The sequence below is a fragment of the Odontesthes bonariensis genome, chromosome 13 (assembly GCF_027942865.1).
Source record: "Odontesthes bonariensis isolate fOdoBon6 chromosome 13, fOdoBon6.hap1, whole genome shotgun sequence".
NCBI lineage: Eukaryota > Metazoa > Chordata > Actinopteri > Atheriniformes > Atherinopsidae > Odontesthes > Odontesthes bonariensis.
This window is the reverse complement of record NC_134518.1, coordinates 25238075-25256945: the sequence shown is the minus strand read 5'-3', so window position 1 is coordinate 25256945 and position 18871 is coordinate 25238075. Positions and strand designations below refer to the sequence as shown.

At 41.0% G+C, this 18871-nt stretch overlaps 1 protein-coding gene across 8 annotated transcripts in view; it reads left to right on the top strand.

The window, feature by feature from the left end:
* Window positions 1-18871, top strand: part of diaph2 (diaphanous-related formin 2) — a 366461-nt gene that overhangs the window by 286391 nt on the left and 61199 nt on the right. For all 8 annotated transcript variants that reach the window (XM_075481764.1, XM_075481768.1, XM_075481771.1 and 5 more), the window contains 2 exons: window positions 9926-10090; window positions 16761-16896. In XM_075481764.1, coding sequence (XP_075337879.1) covers window positions 9926-10090; window positions 16761-16896 — 301 coding nt within the window. The remainder of the gene's footprint in view (window positions 1-9925; window positions 10091-16760; window positions 16897-18871) is intronic.

Here is an 18871-nt window from a genome sequence, read left to right as displayed (position 1 = left end):
TTGTAAGAGAGTTGAAGCCACATAAAGACAGTTTAAACAGCTAGTCAGAAAAAAGACAAGCAATTGTGATTAATCACTGTAACTGTCACTAACCATTACAGGCATGGCATATGCAAAAAAAAACAAGTCAATACCATGTGCCCTATAGAAAGGAGTTTCTGTATTGTCCCTTAATAACTAAGCAAGTCTTTTTAGAAGGTAAGAGTCGTGTGCTGGTATTATGATTAACTGCCCACATTGGGAACAGGATGAGCCAGGTCATAGCAGAGCGAAAATTAGATGCAATACAGCATCAATGGCAGTTATCTTCAGCACTGTTTAGAGATGCACCGGATCCAGGATCCGGGGTCCGGTTCCGGCCGGATAGTGGCGTTTTTGACGAGGTTCGGTTACTGCCGGACCCGGTGCCCCAACCGGACCGGATCCTACAGCACGTAAGCACAACGTGATTACGTCGTTAAATGTTTAAAGAAGATAACCTCCATTGTGCTAGCAGCCGTCGGCGGAAATGGATGCAGTGAGCCGAAAAAGTGCTGTATGGCAGTACTTTGAACTGAAAGAGGGAGATTCAAGTCGCGCGATATGCACGCTTTGCAGTAGAAATTTGGCTCGTGGAGGTATAGACACTAGACACTACTCAACATCTCCGCTGTTAAAACATCTCCGTGCAAAGCATCCAACTGAGTATGAGTTGTGCAAGGCCGAGTCTAACGTCAGTGAGGCTACAGGTACCACAGCAGCACAGTCACAGAGTAGTACTCAGACCACTATTACCAACTTCACGAGCCCTGCACCAAACAACCGTGGGCTTCAGACCACCCAAAAGCCAATGCCATACATGCCGCAATCGGTAAAATGATAGCTGTTGATTTGCAACCATACAACATTGTGGAAGACACTGGGTTCAGATCAAAGTTACTTGTGCAGGAGGCTGTCTCCCGCATATCCGAATCAGATCAAGACTCGCGTGCGAGGCTAGCGCCATCTGACCAGGCTGAGACAGAGGGGGCGACAGGCCGAGCGAAACGACACTGTTCAGGTATCTGGAGCAACTAGGACGATCTATTCCGCAGCAACACAGAGTGTGAGCCAGCCACACTGAGCACCGAAACAGAGGTCAGCGTTTTTTTCAGCGAGCCACTGATTCCTTTAACCGAAGACCCGCTTCAGTGGTGGAAAGGCAATCAGCAGTGCTTTCCACTGCTGTCAAAAATGGCCAAAGTTTATCTCTGCCCACCACCAACCTCTGTACCCAGTGAACGACTTTTCAGCACTGCTGGAGACATCCGTTCTCACACTCGCAACCGGCTGCGCCGATTAATGCAGAGCGTCTTGTTTTTCTGAAAGGAAACGCTCATTTTCTGTGAAAGCTAGCTATAGAAGTTGTTCATAATATAACCTACAGGAGAGTAGGTTCGAGTCTTTTGTGCCACACTTTGTTTAATGTTCTAATTAAGCCTACAGTTCAGTGCTTGAAATAGAAGTGAAATAGCCTATGTTCCATGACTGTAGGCATTCATGATGATTATCAAGATTCCCAGTGTTTTTTTTTTTCTGAGAAAAAAAAAAAATCAGTCTGCAGTTAATAGGCTACTATTAGCCTACATTTTTTTTCATTACATTTACCAGGCCTATTAAAATTTTGTATCCAAGAGTTATACATGTGCTAAATTTGCTATATTTTAGTTTGTAAATGCAGTAGGCCTATGTTTTGTTGGATTCTTTTACTCTTTTCTTTTACTTTTCAAAGAGCACTTTATGGCTTGCTGTTTATGCCAGGCCTCATTCTCTTTAGTAATAATATCATTTTTTGCTCTCATTTGTTCTTTGGATTGAACAGAACAATAAGCCTGTACACAAATGACGTTAAGCTGAACATTTCAGCGGTGTGTTCCAAGTGAATATATTCAAATAAAATAGATAATGTTAGAAGTTATTGCGTATTTCATCTGTTAAGGAAAGGAAATTAACTGTAAAGTTGTTGTCACTGCATTATAATGTACTAGCTGATGATCCGAGTAGGATCCGGTATCCGGTTCCGGCAGGATCTTAAGCAGTGGATTCGGTATCCGGCAGGACCTTAAAAATCAGGATCCGGTGCATCTCTAGCACTGTTAGACTATTTATAGTTATTTCAGTATTTAAAGTGTGCGGTGAATCCATTTAAATTAGAGTAACATAACCTAAAGATGTATTAAACATGAGTTAAATCCAGAGACTGTTTCAGTTTGTTGTTCATGGCTGCTAAATTCATGTCTGGCTTTGTTCTCATGCACACCTTTTCCTTCAAGGTGTGTCTCGCGAGTCATTGTAATGTTAGATAGGAATTGATGTTTACCGATTAGATCAGGGGAAACGAGAGACTTGACCTTTTACAGTTTGACAAGTGTGAATGTGGTAAACACAGTGGATTTGCATCGTCATGTTGCTTCTCTGTAAAAATTACACAGAGAAGCACAAGCCCCGGGCTTCCATGTGGCATGAGATCGCTTTGGATGAGGAAAAAAAGAGATAAAAGGACGACATCGACCATAAACGGTTATCAAAGATAAAATTGGGTGAGAGTGAATGTGTGTGTACTTCAACACCTTCATGAAATTGCTTTGTGTTCACATACACTCATCGACAACATTCTAACGGCAAATTATTTTCCCCCTGTGCTCTTACTGCTTTTTTGATAGCCTATCCATGATTCAACAGGTCATTCCCATGGACCTAATCCTCTCATTTCTAATTTATATACTCTCTTTTCCTTCATCAGATTTAGTCATTACATCCACAAGTCTCCCCTTCATTGAGTCGTTATAACACCAGCTGGGTGCTGTAGTGAAGAGCTTTGAATGCCGAAGTAGACGCAACCTTCCTCTCTACACGTATAAATATTTCAGGGACAGATGGGCAGAATAAATTGACAGTAAAACTGACATTCAATCTGGCTTTTAATTTCCAGAGAAAGAGGAAGTAGAAGCTGTAGGTGAGACGATGGAGAGAAATGCTGCCGGTAAAGGTCATGACTCTTGTGTCAAAATGGGAATTTAACTTACTGAACCTCGGTTGTGGGGAAAATGCATTCTTCAGAACTGTGCAGTGCAGTTATCTCGTCCAGTGGTAACCGATCACACCTTTAAGACTTCAAAGTTTTCAGACATGATAACCTCAAAGACATAGCCAGTGTCGATTGTACGATGAGCCTCGAATTTATTTTGTATCATGACAGTAACGCCCAACATGTCGCTAACCTGTCATGACAGATGGTTTGTTACATGGTACCATCTGGGAAGTCGTTTTTGAGGAAAGTGTTTGGTAAAGAATGCGCCGTTTCAGCACTTGGCAGGTGATTGGATGGACCTCCTGTCCATCACCATCCACCACGAGCGAACTTCAACTGTTGACTTTGATGAGGCACGACTGGAAAGCGCCCGTCAGAATAGCACGATTATCGGCCCCAAACTTGTACAATTTGACCATAAATGGATGGCTTGAAGCCTGGATTAATGATTTTCAGTGAATCCACCTGTCTCGCAAGGCTAATTAATGGCCTCTTTAAAAAAAAAAGAAAAGAAACTTCACTCATAAAAAGCGCAAGAAGTTCTGCAGCAGATGGTTCACCCTCCATAGAGATTTGATATCAACATTAGTGAAACCACCTATATTCACAGAGAAACTGTGGCAAAGTTTTTTAGCATTTGTAATACTTTTTCCCATTAGTATCACGTGAATTGCATTGAATAATCACCACTAATGACACCTCGCAGCATCCAACAAGACAGACGGTGTTGGTGAGAAAAAAGACAAACACTCTGCAGTGCATCCACGGAGATGGATGAACGGGATAGCTTTTCTCAGCATCACACAGGCACAAATGTTTTATCCAATATGTTGTTCTGATGTCCAGCGGTTTTCAGCGAGTATTCTTTCACATGAGCATTCAGTTTGGTACAGATTTAATTATTCCTTGAATGTATAATGAGCCTAACTTAATGCACAACAAACAGGTTCATATTCCAGAGCTGAAATGTGGGCTCATTCTTTTCATATATTTGATATGTTGGGGATACAGTTACATTATTTGTGAAGGTTAATGATGTTTCATAGTTCTAATGCTACAGTATTTGAGCATTTTCTTCTAATATGTATTCAGTTGTGGCAGCAGTCTTGAAATCTTACTCGGTCATTCAGTGTGTCAACCAGTTTGATGCAAAGTGAAATATTTTGAGAAATTAATGGATTTCCATGATATTGAACTCAGACACAGTGTTCTTTTTTTAAGCCTTGAGTTCACATTCAGCACCAAGCGGCTGGCTAAAGATTCAATGTATTCAGCTTTATGTACTGGCCCAAACGTTGATCCATTCGGCATCATTAATGTTACTAAATTCAAACGAAGCTAAATGATTCTTTAAGAACTTAATAAACACCAGAATGCTTACATTGTATGTGCGTTTACTTTAGTTTTCCACCATTAACATTCAGCTCAAATCACAAGTATTGCTTTGATAGATTGGTCTGTAATGGATTGACTTTTTTTTTTTAAGGTGCTCCGATTTCCAAGCATTGTCAAAGTTACATACTTAATGAGAAAATCACAATCTGCCCATACTGTGGTGTTGCATAATGACATTTTTAATTAATATTTAGCAGAAATGTATACATTGCACCCAGCACATTTAAAACCTGCAATCTCAAATTTTCTAGGTGCAGACTAGTATTTGTGTTAAATTTCGGCATCTGCCTTCTCACGACCCTGTCCTCTACCTCCTCTAAATCGCGTCCTTCCAGCAACCGGTTACATCCCGAATTCAACTCGGAATACTGTTCACCCCATAAACCTCCCTCAGCTCATATCAGCAGCCAGAACAGAATGGTCTCGTCCTCCTCTCTCCAAAAGCTGAGTGTTTGAAAACCAAACAGCAGAGTATTAATGCAGTATTAATGCTTTTTAGTCTCGCTGCCTTTCAAGTGTTTTTACTGCAAAAATGAGAAAGGCAGTGATTGCAAAAAGGCTGTCTTGAAGTAGATAAATAGATAAAAGACGAAAATAGTTTCAGATTTAATATACAATAAGAGCTAATGCATTCATCCATTGATTTGAGCAAGTAAAATGACTTTTTCCATTTAATATTATGTGCTCTTTCTCTGCCCTCCATCCCTTCATCCCTTTCTCTCTGTCAACATGATGGGTTATGTCCAGTCAGTGGGCAGCCTTGGTGTAATTTGGCCCACAGGGGCTGTTGGCAGTAGGTATGGGGATAAAGGGAGCAGGGGTGGTGGGGTTTGGAGAAAAGCAGGCTTAGTGTGGGGCCTTGGATGGAGAGGCCAGCGAGCACATAGGAAAAGCATTAAATAAACATTAATGGAAGTAGGTTACAGGAGATTTATTAAGGAGGCTTTTTGGGCCCCCACAGTAGGATTTTATGCAGCACTTTAATAACTCTCTCATGCACACAGGTAAACAAACCAGGTGCTTTATCCCCATCCTCATAGGTTGCCATTGAAAAAAATGTTTTTACTCTGTTTTGGTACATGAACTGATTCTTCTTCTACAAGATTTAGTGTGGTATTGAACAGAGTCTGGCACCAAAAAGACAGTAAATCTGACTCTGAAGCGATGGCGATGTCACTTTGTGGTGTTAAAAATGAGTGCCCTTAATCGTAGCTTACTAATGGTAAATGCACCCTTTCTGGCATGTCAAACGCTAGATAAACAGTGACTGATTAAACACTGTAATGAGGACACTGGGCCAACACAAAGACGGAAATCTGGATTTTTACAAGGACAGACTGGGTTTTGGAAACGAAATACAGCAAAGCTCTGCACTGACATCACAGTTCACCTCTGACTTGATCTAAACCAGCAGTGTTATAACGCACACACTGCAGCTGTGTAAGCTGTTGATTTGTGAATGGCTGTGATGAACACACTTTTGATTACGAATGTATCACCTTCTTCTTTGGTACTGTATTAGTTATAAATAATTTATTCAGATGTGATGATGATCTTCAAGCTGGAAAATTATCACATTTCAACTATTAAGTGGATGTTGGAGAGATATGTTACTTTGGTAATCCGACCAAAAGCATAACAATAAAGAGTGCTTTATGGTTTGCAACATTGAGGCGTCCAGCCCCGGGGCGATTGTCTCGCTCTGCGTAGGTAAGGTTTAGCGCACAGGCAGTGCAGGCGGGAGCCCTCCTGTGAAGACAGCTGGAAGAGAGGAGCAAAGGCTGACAAACAGATTGGAGGGCAACCAAAGACTGCCTGATGGTTTACCTTGAGACCCACGGTGTCTGCTCCCTGCTCTGCCCCAAGCCCAAATGACGTGATTTCCAGGCACAGCTCAGACAGAATAACTGTTAAAGTTCACTCTGATTAGGAGAGGAAGATGGGAGTTTTTTGTCTGAGTGAGACAAATGAAAGGAGAAAACATCAAGTTGAAATATAGAAAGAGAATTATAATGATGGCATGTTTAACTGAGACAGATTTGGACAGGAAGAAAGGAAGAAATGAAAAAAAGACAACAAAGGCTACAATGACTGTGGGGAAAAAAAGGAGGAAGAAAAGTGTAACGGACAACCTGGCATGGAGACAGTCAAAAGAATAGTAGTGTGACTCTGTACATGTTTGATATATACGTGTGAGTGTATTTGCCTCTTGGTTCTGTTTTTGTATGCATGCTGGATGCGGGCTCTGGCGTACAGGTTGTGTTGCTGCAGGATAGTGTGCGTCAGGCTCCATCAATATGACATGTCTTTGATGTGGAAATGCGAAGAGCAAAAGCCCAGCCAGCTCCAGTCCGGTCTCCAGTGGGACAAGTCTACCACAGTGCATATGGGGTATTTCAGTGAGTCGGAGAGGAAGGGAAGAAAGAGAAACGCATAGAAGTACCGGAAGCACCCGCTGCTTCATACACTTTAACTGCCATTCTGCAAGGCAGGCTACAGCGGAAACTGTGGACCATAGACTCAGTCAATACTGCAGAATCAATATTGTATGTAAATGCTGTTAATAAGCATGGTGTGCCACTGCTGAAATATGTCAACTTGCCTTTTGCTGATGAGCTGACACCTTTTTTATTTAGTTTTTTCTTTGTGCCCCCTAGATTTGTAGATTAGCTTTCTCTAAATTCAAAACTTCATTCTTTGGAGTTGGCTTTGCATCATGACCAATGAGGCATTGTTGAAAGGAGAGATTTGCACTCAAAACTAACTGTAATGGTATTTTGGGACCAAAGCCTGTGTCACTAATAAACGGCATCACGCCATATTGCTCGTCACGGTAGATTGAACAGGGATCTTTTCATAACTTTAGCAAGTAAACAGTACAGTACAGCCCTTTCAACAGTTTAGATGTTGGAGAGATATGTTACTTTGGTAAAGTTTTACTTTTACATCTATCCGCCAGGATCCTTGAGTTTAGACACAGAAGAGAAAAGCGAGGAAGGTATACAAAGGAAGAGATACCAGCAGTTTGACTGAAGCAACTGGGGGTAAATCAGGTCCAGGCCAGACGCAGAGATACAGACAGGAAGAGGAAAGACAGAGGGATGAGTCCATCCTCTGTCCAGTGTGCAGCCTGTCCCATGGCTATCTTGAAACGTAATCCAACAGCCTATCCTGTCTGTGTTATATTTTTATTGTGGTTTCACAAAAAAGACCTTCCCGCATTACCCACTTACATACGAGCATGCGTTTGTGCACGCATCACACACACACACACACACACACACACAGGTGCATTTTATTTATAGCCTCACAGAAAACATTTGTAATTTAATAACTTACCTGGAGACACAGAATAATACCTGGACCTGAATGTGGACAAATACTAAACTGTCAGAACAGGAAAATAATAAATAGGCAACACTGTATTGTAGGAAAACAGTGGCCTCCACATAATAATGGCAGATTGCTCAAAAAGAAAAATATCTTGATGACTGTTTGGCCCTGGCAATCACAGGCCTCATGCTGTACCACCAGTTCTGCGCATGTTGCCAAGGCGACTGCAAAACAGCACTAATTGCTTATAACGGCACCCATGATACAAAGGATTGGAAGCTGCCACCTTTCTAAAAGAGCAACGTAAGGAAGTAAAGTGCTGTCTAAATTAAGGCTGTCTTCATTGCTTGACAGGACCACTGACAAATGTGTTAATTATCTTGTAGCTTGGAAATGCACAAACATGACACCTAAAACATGTTTAACTAGGAAAGCTACATTCATTATTTTTATTTTTGTCATTGCTCTGAAGCGCAATGGAGCATTCCCTGAGCTTACCTTTATACCTAGTCTTTATCCCACCAGTACTTTAAGGCGAATGAATGAATGAACGTGTAACTATTGCACTGTTAGTTCAGGGCTGACTATCGGGGGGGGCTTATGAATGTATTTTATGCCAAAAATAAGGTCCAGGTCCAGGTAAAAAAAAATTATTATTATTATTTTAACCTCTGCTACTTGCCCAGATTTGTGTATAATTTTGGGATAATTCCGGCAGATCATACAGGCAGATCCCAATCTGAATGCTTTGCTCAATCACATTGTTCTCTGGTCAGCCGTAACTCACTGTTTCACAACTTGTGATTTGGTAGTTACACATCAGATTCTCTAATGATTTAATGATGCATGTGTTGTTCAGATGCTCCTTTAATCCATGTGGTTCAGAAGTGTATAAATGTAGGTTTGTTTACATATCTCCTCCTCGGGAGGATGGAGGAATCTTTGGCATCTGTTCCAGGTTCAGGCTTTCTGTTTTCTGTCTCTGTTCTTCACAGCAAGTTGAGCTTCTGTTGGTTGATCTGAAGGTTCCTACATAAACTTTAGGATTGCTTTTATCTGGGCCTACACTGGGCAGCTGTTGCCGTAATGGACTTAGTTTTAGAGATGGGCATATATATGAAAATAAAACTAAATTTTCTGCTTAGTGGCCCTGCAGGCATCACAGCTATAACTGTGAGTTGGGTTGAGATGTGCAGACAAACTGGCTCAGGGATTGTCGATGTGTCACCATGAGTTTAGACTAACTTGTTGTTAGAAGTAAGTGCACTCACCTGTTCACCTTGGCTTGGTTTTAATGATCGTTCGGGTGGGAAATTTTCTTTTGACTGGAAGTGTCCCTTCATTAAGTGCTCTACTCTTATTTTCTCTTCTTGTTCGTCTTTGTTAGTTTCTGTGTTTGACATTCAGTAGCAACAATAAATATAGCCTCTTACGCAAACTTGAATGGAAATGGAAAGAGAAGGTGTTTCAAATATTCCTTCCTTTTGTTTTGCTCCAAGCCTTTGTCCGTACAAGCATGTACGCCCACACGTGTGCTGTTTGGTGGATATACCTGCGTTGCGTTGTCCTCATCCCACCCAGCCTGTCTAAGTCTTATAGTGTCCAAGTGCAGTCTCTATGAGGTCAATGGCTGCTGTGATAATGCTTAACTGATGCCGGCTGTCAATAGTCATTCACCGGGAGAAAAGTGCTCCGCCTGTTCAGTAAATTACACTGTGCGACATGAGCAGCGAGGTTCAAAACAACCTGACCCCACTGTTGTTGTGCGAAACAATAGAACAATGACTGCAATCAGCTTTTCCAGCAACCATCTGTGTCATGCTGCTGACTACAAAACACCTTTCCATTACTCCAGGGCTGCAGCTATTAGCTCTCCATGCCATTGACTCCAAAGTGAGATGGAGAGGTTATTGTAATAGCGGATTAGATTGTCTCTGACCCTTCTTTATCCATCGTTTTTTGTTTTGCTGACCTTGACATAGGTGGGCTTTTTGAATACTGTAAAGTTAGTGAAAACGATTGCTTTTCACTGATCAACACGTATGTCTTACATGCTGCCTTATCTTGCTTTTCAGTGTGTTTTGTGTGTGTTTGAGGCCTGTTTACCTCTTTCTTTCTTTATTTTTGCCTTAACTCCGTCCTCCTCACGGCTTCAGCAAACACGCCCGGGAGCAGTATGAAAAACTGTCCACCATGCACAAGAATATGCAGAAGCTCTACGAGAACACAGGCAGTTTTTTTGCCTTCGATCCCCACTCGGTCAGCGTGGAGGATTTCTTCGGACAACTGGCCAACTTCCGCATCCTGTTCATGGTGAGTGTTAAAATGATGTTACCTGTTCATAAACATGAGCTGTCTCGTCTTTGCTGAAACTTCATGTGTAGACACACAAACTAACAGAAGCTACCAGCTACACACGCACGCTTAGTCTTGCACACATTGGGTGTCAATGAAATGAGAACGGAGTTTGTGATGGGGTTAGGGTTCGGGTATATATTCATATTCAGCCATTTTCATCACATTTACATTAGTTTCTGACAGATGTTGACAGCAAGTGTGAAAATAACAGTTATATTTCCTGCCCCAGGGAAATTGCTTCAAAAGCAAGTCTCCCATAATGAACCTCATCTCACCCTTTGTCTGTGTTTTTTTTTTCTTCGTGGAGAATGTTTACATTTTTAAAACTCCATAACTCGGGTTTTGTCCTTTAATTTAAAGATGACCTCAAATCCATAACTTTCACATCATGCGTGTGGTTTTCTCAGATTTGACAGTTTGCAGCAGAAGCGAAACAACTCAAATCTGGAAGTGAGAAACAAGATCATCAGCATTGGTGCTTTTGAGCCATTCAATTCACCAGCCTCATCCAAATATACCAGAAAGTTTAGTCTGACAGAGTGCAGCACTTTTTCTTTCTGGACACTGACTGTATACTCGGTCCTGACATACATCAGTCGTCCTTTAAAGTTATCCCACTGTTCTCACCAAGAATGGAACCGCGCCCGCCTGCTGAGTTATTTCCTTCCATATGTCATTGTTTAGTGGTCATATCGCCCCTCTTTCCTTCATCCAAAACTTTACAAAACCTCCTTTTTTCTTCACAGAAAGTTTTACTTTTAGTTTCTGTCAGAGACGGATGAGTCAGGAAGTTTCTTTTTTTTATGTTTTTTTCCCCCAAATACTGCACATATAGAAGGTTGCTGTTGGTTTTACCATCCATCAAATCCAAATTACCTGCAGGTTGATATAAAAACAATACAAAACAACTTCACCCACTCTTATAACATTTGATATAACTGTATTGAAGTTATATACTGTCTACTGACTATAATATGGGTTACTTTGATAGAGGCTTTTCCACCTACATGTTATGTATTCATTCCCCAAATGGGAAACCAAAGTGAAACGTTTAAAAATATGCACAACGTTGTGCGACTTTTTGTTAAGAGTTGATAACTGGGAACTTTTTTCTTACCAGTATTGATTAAGAAACTTCTAGATCTAAACTGGGAGCTGGAAGAAATAAAGTAGTAGAAGAGGAAGTTACGAAAGAGACAAGGATGATCAAAAGAAGGAGATTGCATGATAAACAAAGCTTGGGCAAGCTTTTTCACATGTTCAACCCAGTTTCATCAGCTTGGAGCTGCTTGTGTCTGTCCTGCTTATTCATGTGTCATTACTTTAGGGCGCTGCAGATCTACTGGCTTTTGTTGGGGATAATAAATCGAGGGAAGCTTTTCGGTCACGAACCAAAAACCAGAACACTTTTGACTGTATTGGTAATGAAAAGAGACATTTTTGTCAACATTTGTATAAAATAAGTATAAGAGCAAACCTTGGAAAAACTTTCATTACAAAGGTAGAATAGGATATTGAATTCATATTAACAATAATTTAAATGAGTCCTCTGCTTCTTGAACAGCTGGTGAAGGGCAAATCAGATTAGTATGATAATAGAGGTAATTTTTTTGGTAAGCTAATCACATCTCCTCTGTGGAAGAGTTTACTTTTTGTCGAGTCGCCTTTTAAACATTTATCGGCGCCTTTGCCTCTCTACCTCCACTTTGTCCCTCCTGGCACCGCCCTGAAAGCTCTCGGTGTCAGAACGATGACATGTTTTCCAGACGCCGTGCTCTTTCTCTTCACAATTCATTAACGTAAATGGCAAGGTCCCCTTGTCTGAATCCTCCTTCTCTCTTTACTCTGATCCCCATCTGAAACCAGCTTCTCATTCCCACTGATCAAAGTGCACAAGCACACAACACAATACTCCCTCAAGGATTCCAGTGTTGCATAGCTCTAAAAGAAGCATCCACCCAAGAAAATAAATTATTCTCTCAAGCAAATAGCTGCATATGAATATTTTATTACTTATTTAAACTCTCCTGCTATGGTTAAGGGGAGGGAAGTAAGCGAGATATAATGTTGTTAATATATTCATACAAAAACAATCCTTTAATCACCATATTCCTCAGATATTATTTATAGTTTTTGGCTCTTCAGCTTTGCTGACAGTAAGACTAATCCCATCAGCTTGCAAAGCACAAGGAATCAATGTGAATCTTGGGGAAACAACTGGGTTGGTGTTTTTTGTTTCTTTTTTTAAAAATGTATTTTATTTTCAGCTCGATGACAGATTTATATCTCTTTTTATGAAACGTGAAAGAATTTTAGGGACAGGTCTGATATTCATATTTCAAAAAGTCGAACGTCATCAGCCATTACCGATTTGTTCCAAATGGCAAATCAAATAAATGTTATGACTTATTGCGAGCGTTTGAAACGAATATCAGCCTCTTGAATCGAGTCTCTTGACACGCCTGGTGTGCCTCACTTTTTCTTTTTTTTTTGTCAATTTTTCAATATTGAGACATAGACTTGTTTGACTCAGACAAAACATCCTTGCTAGCTTCTGTCTCTGCTGCTTTGCCCTGTGTAATTCATTCACAGCACAAAGCATCTGCAGTATTAAAGAATTCCATTGCAATACAGTCACCCTAAATTGCTTTTACTAAAAAGCTAGGGCTTAATGCACCAGACCGACATAAGGCATTTGAGTAAACGACAGACAGTCCTCACAGAACTGAATGTAACTGATAAGAGAATCCATTAACTCTATTTTCCTTCTGTTTCATTCCCTGTCTCTCCCTCACTGCTGCCCCGTCTTCTCTCTCTGTCTCTTTATTTTATTTATTTTTTTCGGTGGCCTATGAAATATTATTTGACTCCAGTGCATGGAGTCAGTATTTGAAGAGTCAAATAATTTGTTAATTTAATGCTGCTGCCATATTCTGAAATAGAGTATGAGTGAAATGCAATCAAAGGGTGTGTATGTAATCCTGACCAGGAGCATGGGGATGAGGCCTATTTTTTTCTTTTTCAATTTTTTTTTTTCCATTAATGAGTTATCAAAGCGCAGCAGATGGGCTGGGATGAGCTAACAGTCTTCCTTGTTAATTGAGCGACTTTCTAATACGACCAAAAGACTCCACAAAGTAGCAAGATAGAGCATCTACGAGATCAGAGCAATGGTTTTTGTGCGCCTGTGTGTGTGGGTGCATCCATCCATTTCTGAGCCTTTTTTATATTTCTAAAGCTTACTAATTCTTCCACAATATGAGAAATGATCACAATCATAGCAGAGATGAAGCTCTAACTGAGACACTGCTGAATCACAGTGATATTTCCATAGTATCCATACTTACTGTCATGACGCCAGCATTACAGTCACTGCTCCAGATTTTGCAGTCACCTATCATCAATATGGGAATATGTGCACACCAGGGAGCAGAAATCTCACACTCGAACCTATAACTTCTTGAACAGATGGCTAATAAACACATTTGCTGTTTAAAGCCCAGGCGTTGTAGTGTTTGTCAAATTCAAATGAGCTATAGCAATGACACTCTCTGTGTGAGATCACTGGTGCAGCCGAGCAGTGGGAAATACTTATTGCTCCCTCATTGGACCTGGAAGCTCATATGCATGGGAGGGGAACCATGCTGTGGGAGATGCGTTGTGCTGCGCAGGGTCAAGGAAGAACAGCAGACGCATTTCATGAATTATTGAAAGAACAGATCTAGAAAGCAAAAATCCTGCCTGGCCCTTGTTGTTGGTATCTTGGACCTGTGGGTCACACAAAATTCAGCTTTTCAGCAAGGCGTGGATACAGGAGAACTTCTAATCTCCATCTCAGATACACCAAGTATATATGAGGGCGACATGCACTCATTTCATGGCCTCTCTCTGAGCCTGAAAGCAAGAGCACACTGCATCAGGAGTGTTGCTGACAATCCTTCCTGCCATCTCGGAGATGTATGCAAAATCACACACTATGTTTCGTCTCTTAGATTTTTATAGATTGTAAAAGCCCCGGATCGATATGTATACACTGACAGCACCGCACTTTCCTCCTAGGACTCCAGGGGCTGAGCCAGTCATAAAGGCACCCTTTAAACTAGAGGCTCCCAGTGTTTTATTTAAGCCTGGTCAGACAGAATCCTGATCTTAAGGGATCCCACCTATCATAATATTAAAAAAATGAATACTTTCTTTTTACTCCCTACTTTCAAATGATTTGTTAATTCTGTTGAAGTACATGTTTTTATCAGACTATTTTGGTTCTGAACAAACCCCACCCCGGCAGGAAAAATAGTAATTGGTGATTATTAACAAGAAATTATCTCTAGCTTTTTTTTTTTTTCCCTCCTGTGTCACAGCATTTCTTTTATTTTAACAATAATATCAGCCCTAGCAAATGAAAAAAAACATTACTGATTGAGTGGAATTATTGTCTGAAGAAGACATGATTATAAAACTACATGTTCTGACATGACAGTTGAGCCAAGCGAAAGAAAATACATAGAAAGGTTTTGGTCGTGTTGTGCATCACGACAGCAGAGATTGATAAACCTTGCTCCTGCTGGACCAAAATGTCCTCACTGATACTAAAACTTGCTATCAGCATTTGTACATTGTTTCCCTTGTTTCCCCTCAATTAGTGAATGTAAAGGCCAGGCATAAATTGCTTTCACTGTCATCAAAATCCTGTTGCAGTTTTTTGATTTGTTATAAAGTGGGTGAAAGAACTAAAGAGACAATAAGAGTTTTTATCCGCATATTTCTCAGCATTGATGGGATCCATACAGAATATCTGAGTGAATTCAGGTAGAACCAAGAGCTGACTTTTTTCACTAATGATTACTTTTCTTCTGTCATGAAGATTTTTTTTCTTTTCTTTTACGCTGCATGTCCTCCTACGACACACGCAGTTGACAAGAAAATAAGGCCTGATACAATCATCCGTTGCCTGCAGGAAAATATGGACTGTCAAAGAGAATAGCAAAGGGACAAATAATAAAACCGTGAATGCATATTTGGTGCTTTGATAATTAGGGCTGCCGTTTGATTAGAGCAACTTAATTATGTAGCACAATCATGTTTACAGTCAGAATTAGCTGTTTGTTTAAACTAAGTTTTGCCGACAGGATTTTATTTGTAATCTGCATAATTTATCTTCCAACTTGTGCTTTTTAGGTGTTGAGTCCTGCGCTGAATTGAATCCTGTCAGCGGACGAGGACAGAAAATTCTGGGCTGTCAGAGCTGCCCGTCACTTAAACGGAATGCATAAGTTAACCGTTTCGCTCCTGAATATTCAGCACAGCCGTCGCAGACTCTAATTCAAAACAGCAGCAAAGTGCATGCGATCAATATGCCGTGTAGAGGGCAGCTGCATTGTTTACACGGGCTTGATGTGGTGATGAAATGCAGGTTGATATGGGTGTGTTCACAGACGCGCAGCAGTGACGGAGACAAAACACCACTGTTATGTTGTCATGAAACGCACAATACACAAACACACCCTCTTATTACTATTATTAATTCCTACTTTATTCCAATCATTCTAACTGGAATTCTCCATTATCACTCCCCTTCCTTTTCTCACTGTCACTGCCACTCTGGTTGCCCTTATCGTTTAACAAGGAGACAGTGACAATGAGGGCATCTGTCCTTGGACATGGAGAAAATCTCTGCTATTGACTGGCATGATGAGCTGCTCTTTCCCTGTTTCTTCCCCGCAATCCCCATAATCCCTCTGTCTTAGCTGCCAACACGACACACTCATCAGGACCACAGGGGCATTAGATGGGGGGGGGACTCTGTCGCTACTTATTATATCAGTGCACAGACAGGGCCATGCCTTCAATTACTGACACACACAAATGCGTGTACATGATCGTAGACCCCACCGCTGAGCAGAAACGCAGAGAAGCCAATGGCATATGCATACGTGCACATGCGGTATGACCTCCCACACATATTACCAACCTCGGTCAGGGCTGTTCCTCAAGCCTGAGATGGGAGAACAGTTTGCAGTCTCCAAAGGTCACAGAGTTGCATCTTATTCTCTTTTGGCAAACGAACAAACTGACACATTTTGAAAAAGGCTGAATATGTACTGTTGATTATCTCTCTTTCCCTGACTCCTTCCTGACATTTCAGCTGGTCACAAAGGAAAAGAAAGGGTGACACTGCTGTCTTCCGCCACACTGCTGTTACACTGTTCTCATTTAATGGCTCTCACATATTGTCAAAAGAAATCCTAGCATCGCTGTACATATATAAGATGATCTTCAAATATTTCTTTATACCATACACTGTATGTATAAATGTACTTACTGGTGTATTACAGACAACAAATCAGCTCAGTGTAATTGAAAACATGTAAAACAGTCCAGAAGCCTCTCAGAAAAATGGGCTTATATTAAAAAAAAAAAAGTAAAAGCCCATACGCAAGGCTTGATATATTGTTTATGCCAGACACTTATCTCCAACTATCAAACCCATCACTGAGTAAGAATTTGCTGATGGCATTCTGCTGCTTCTGTATACCATACAGAGGAAGAGATGATAAAAGAGCGATGGTGGCAGGAGCCACATTCTGATTTTATCTCTTATGTGTGTCTCTGTCTGCCTCATCAGGAAGCAGTGAAGGAGAACCACAAGAAGAGGGAGATGGAGGAGAAGACCAAGAGAGCCAAGCTGGCAAAGGAGAAAGCAGAGCGCGAGAAGCAGGAACGCCTGCAGAAGAAGAAGCAGCTGATTGACATGAACAAAGGTACGCCACTTCTCCTCATGCCGCTACGGGGACAGAGACGGGGAGGCGGGTGGGGAGTTGAGAGGATGGGAACAGGAGGGTGGAAAGTGGGGTTTCATGGAATATCGCTTCACACAGACTTGAACTATGAAGCAAAAGGGTAATGTGGTGGAGTGGGGGAGGTCTTATTTTCATCCCCAGCTGTGAAAGAATCTTTTTTCACTGCTCTTCCAAAGCTGATCCAATGCTTATAAACAAAAAAAAGGGGGTCGTGTTGCAGTTTTTATTTATCTATTTGCCCACCCGTGGAAGACAAAAAAAAATTCCCCTGCACACACAAGTATATAAAACTTCTAAACAATTTATTCAGTGATAGTAGTCACAAACACCAAAATCTGTTTGCTGACAGGGACACACTCTCAAATGTGGGTCACGCTGTCATAACAGGAAATTAAGCTCTGCTTGTCGACAAGGGTGAATTGCTCCGTAAATGGCATTTTCAACATGATCGTGAAGCTGCAGTTAGATTTTCATCAGTTATGTACGAGTAACATGAGAGAAACAACAGTCCAACGGTGTTTCCAGGCAGCACATTGGATTTATTGTTATGAACTGCGAGAATGATTCTGTTGTCCTCCAGCAATGCCAGTAAGTCGTGTATCGATCAGTGTAAGTTGCAGCTGTTCACACATGGAAAAATTCGAGTGACAGAGCCTGATGCCTGTGTAGTTTTGCCAATGACATTGAGAAAGAATTTTGAGCCTGGAAGGGCTTTGCAAGCAGTCAGCGTGGTCTTTTGTCCATTATTTATTTATATTTTTTTGACAAACAGACTGGGATTTCCGCAATTCACCAGCTTCTAAATGTCAGCGCCGGCCAAGGACCTCTCTGTAGCTCAGCCACTTTGGGAAATGTGACAAGACAGTCTTCAATACCCCAGAAACTCTCCAAGATAATTGATGCTTGCTGTAGCTCTTCTTTCGTCTTTTTTTTTTGTTTTGTTACGTGAGCAGTGACCTCTCTGAAAGCTTTACTTTTAATAATCCAACATGGCTGAGCTGAAGGAGGCTGCCTACCCCTTTCTCCCATTCTGGCAAACCAGATGGAGAAGGATAGAGAAGTAGGTATGATATAAAATATTTCTGGCCGTGCAGATTTTGATCTTGGTTTCTGAATGCCATATTATGACATTGAGTATGAATAAAACATGAGGATGACATGGGCAACGTTGCCTGCAGCCTTGGAGATAGCGGGGATTGTCCTCCGCACCTTGATCCCCGGACTGTCGCAGTGACGGTGACCTTGGAAGTTATGGAATACACACTTTAAAATCCAAGATGTACAAAGCCCAGGCTGCGTTTTAATCCGCCAAGGCTGCTACCTGCATTGAATATGCATTTTTAGGAAACCTTGAATAGTTTTTTTTTGTGTTCCAGCTTGTTTCTATGAAATGTAATCAGAGGAGGGGGTGCACAGCTCTATGAATGAGATCCTGAATTTGAGCCAGGAGCAGGTTGGGTGTTAAAGCAGCTTGGCGGTTTGTGCTCATGTTTCTTGGTTTCTCTTTAAGCTGTTTGGTTGCGACACACAGAGCAAACTTGTTTAATTCCTCTTACCATCAATACATTATGTCTGAGCATTTTCTGCTTTCATTTTGAATTCCAGGGGTTTAAAGGCTAAATAAAACCTGGACATGGACAGATATAAATAAACAGATTATATATATATGTATGTCTCACTCGATCTGACTGAGTGATGAAATGTTTTATCAAAACAAAGTCCGTTTTCTGTGTCTGTCGATGCATTAGCTGAGCAGATGGAGTAAACATATGCCTATTGTACGGTGAGAATTATGCACAGGTCAGTGTCTTATCTGTTTTAGGGATTTACTGATGTACTCATTTTATTACTTAAAGGATTGCTTCATGGATCATAGTATTGTGTTTAATGCAATTTCAAGAGCCTATTTTTGAGAGGGGATAGATTTGATGTCATT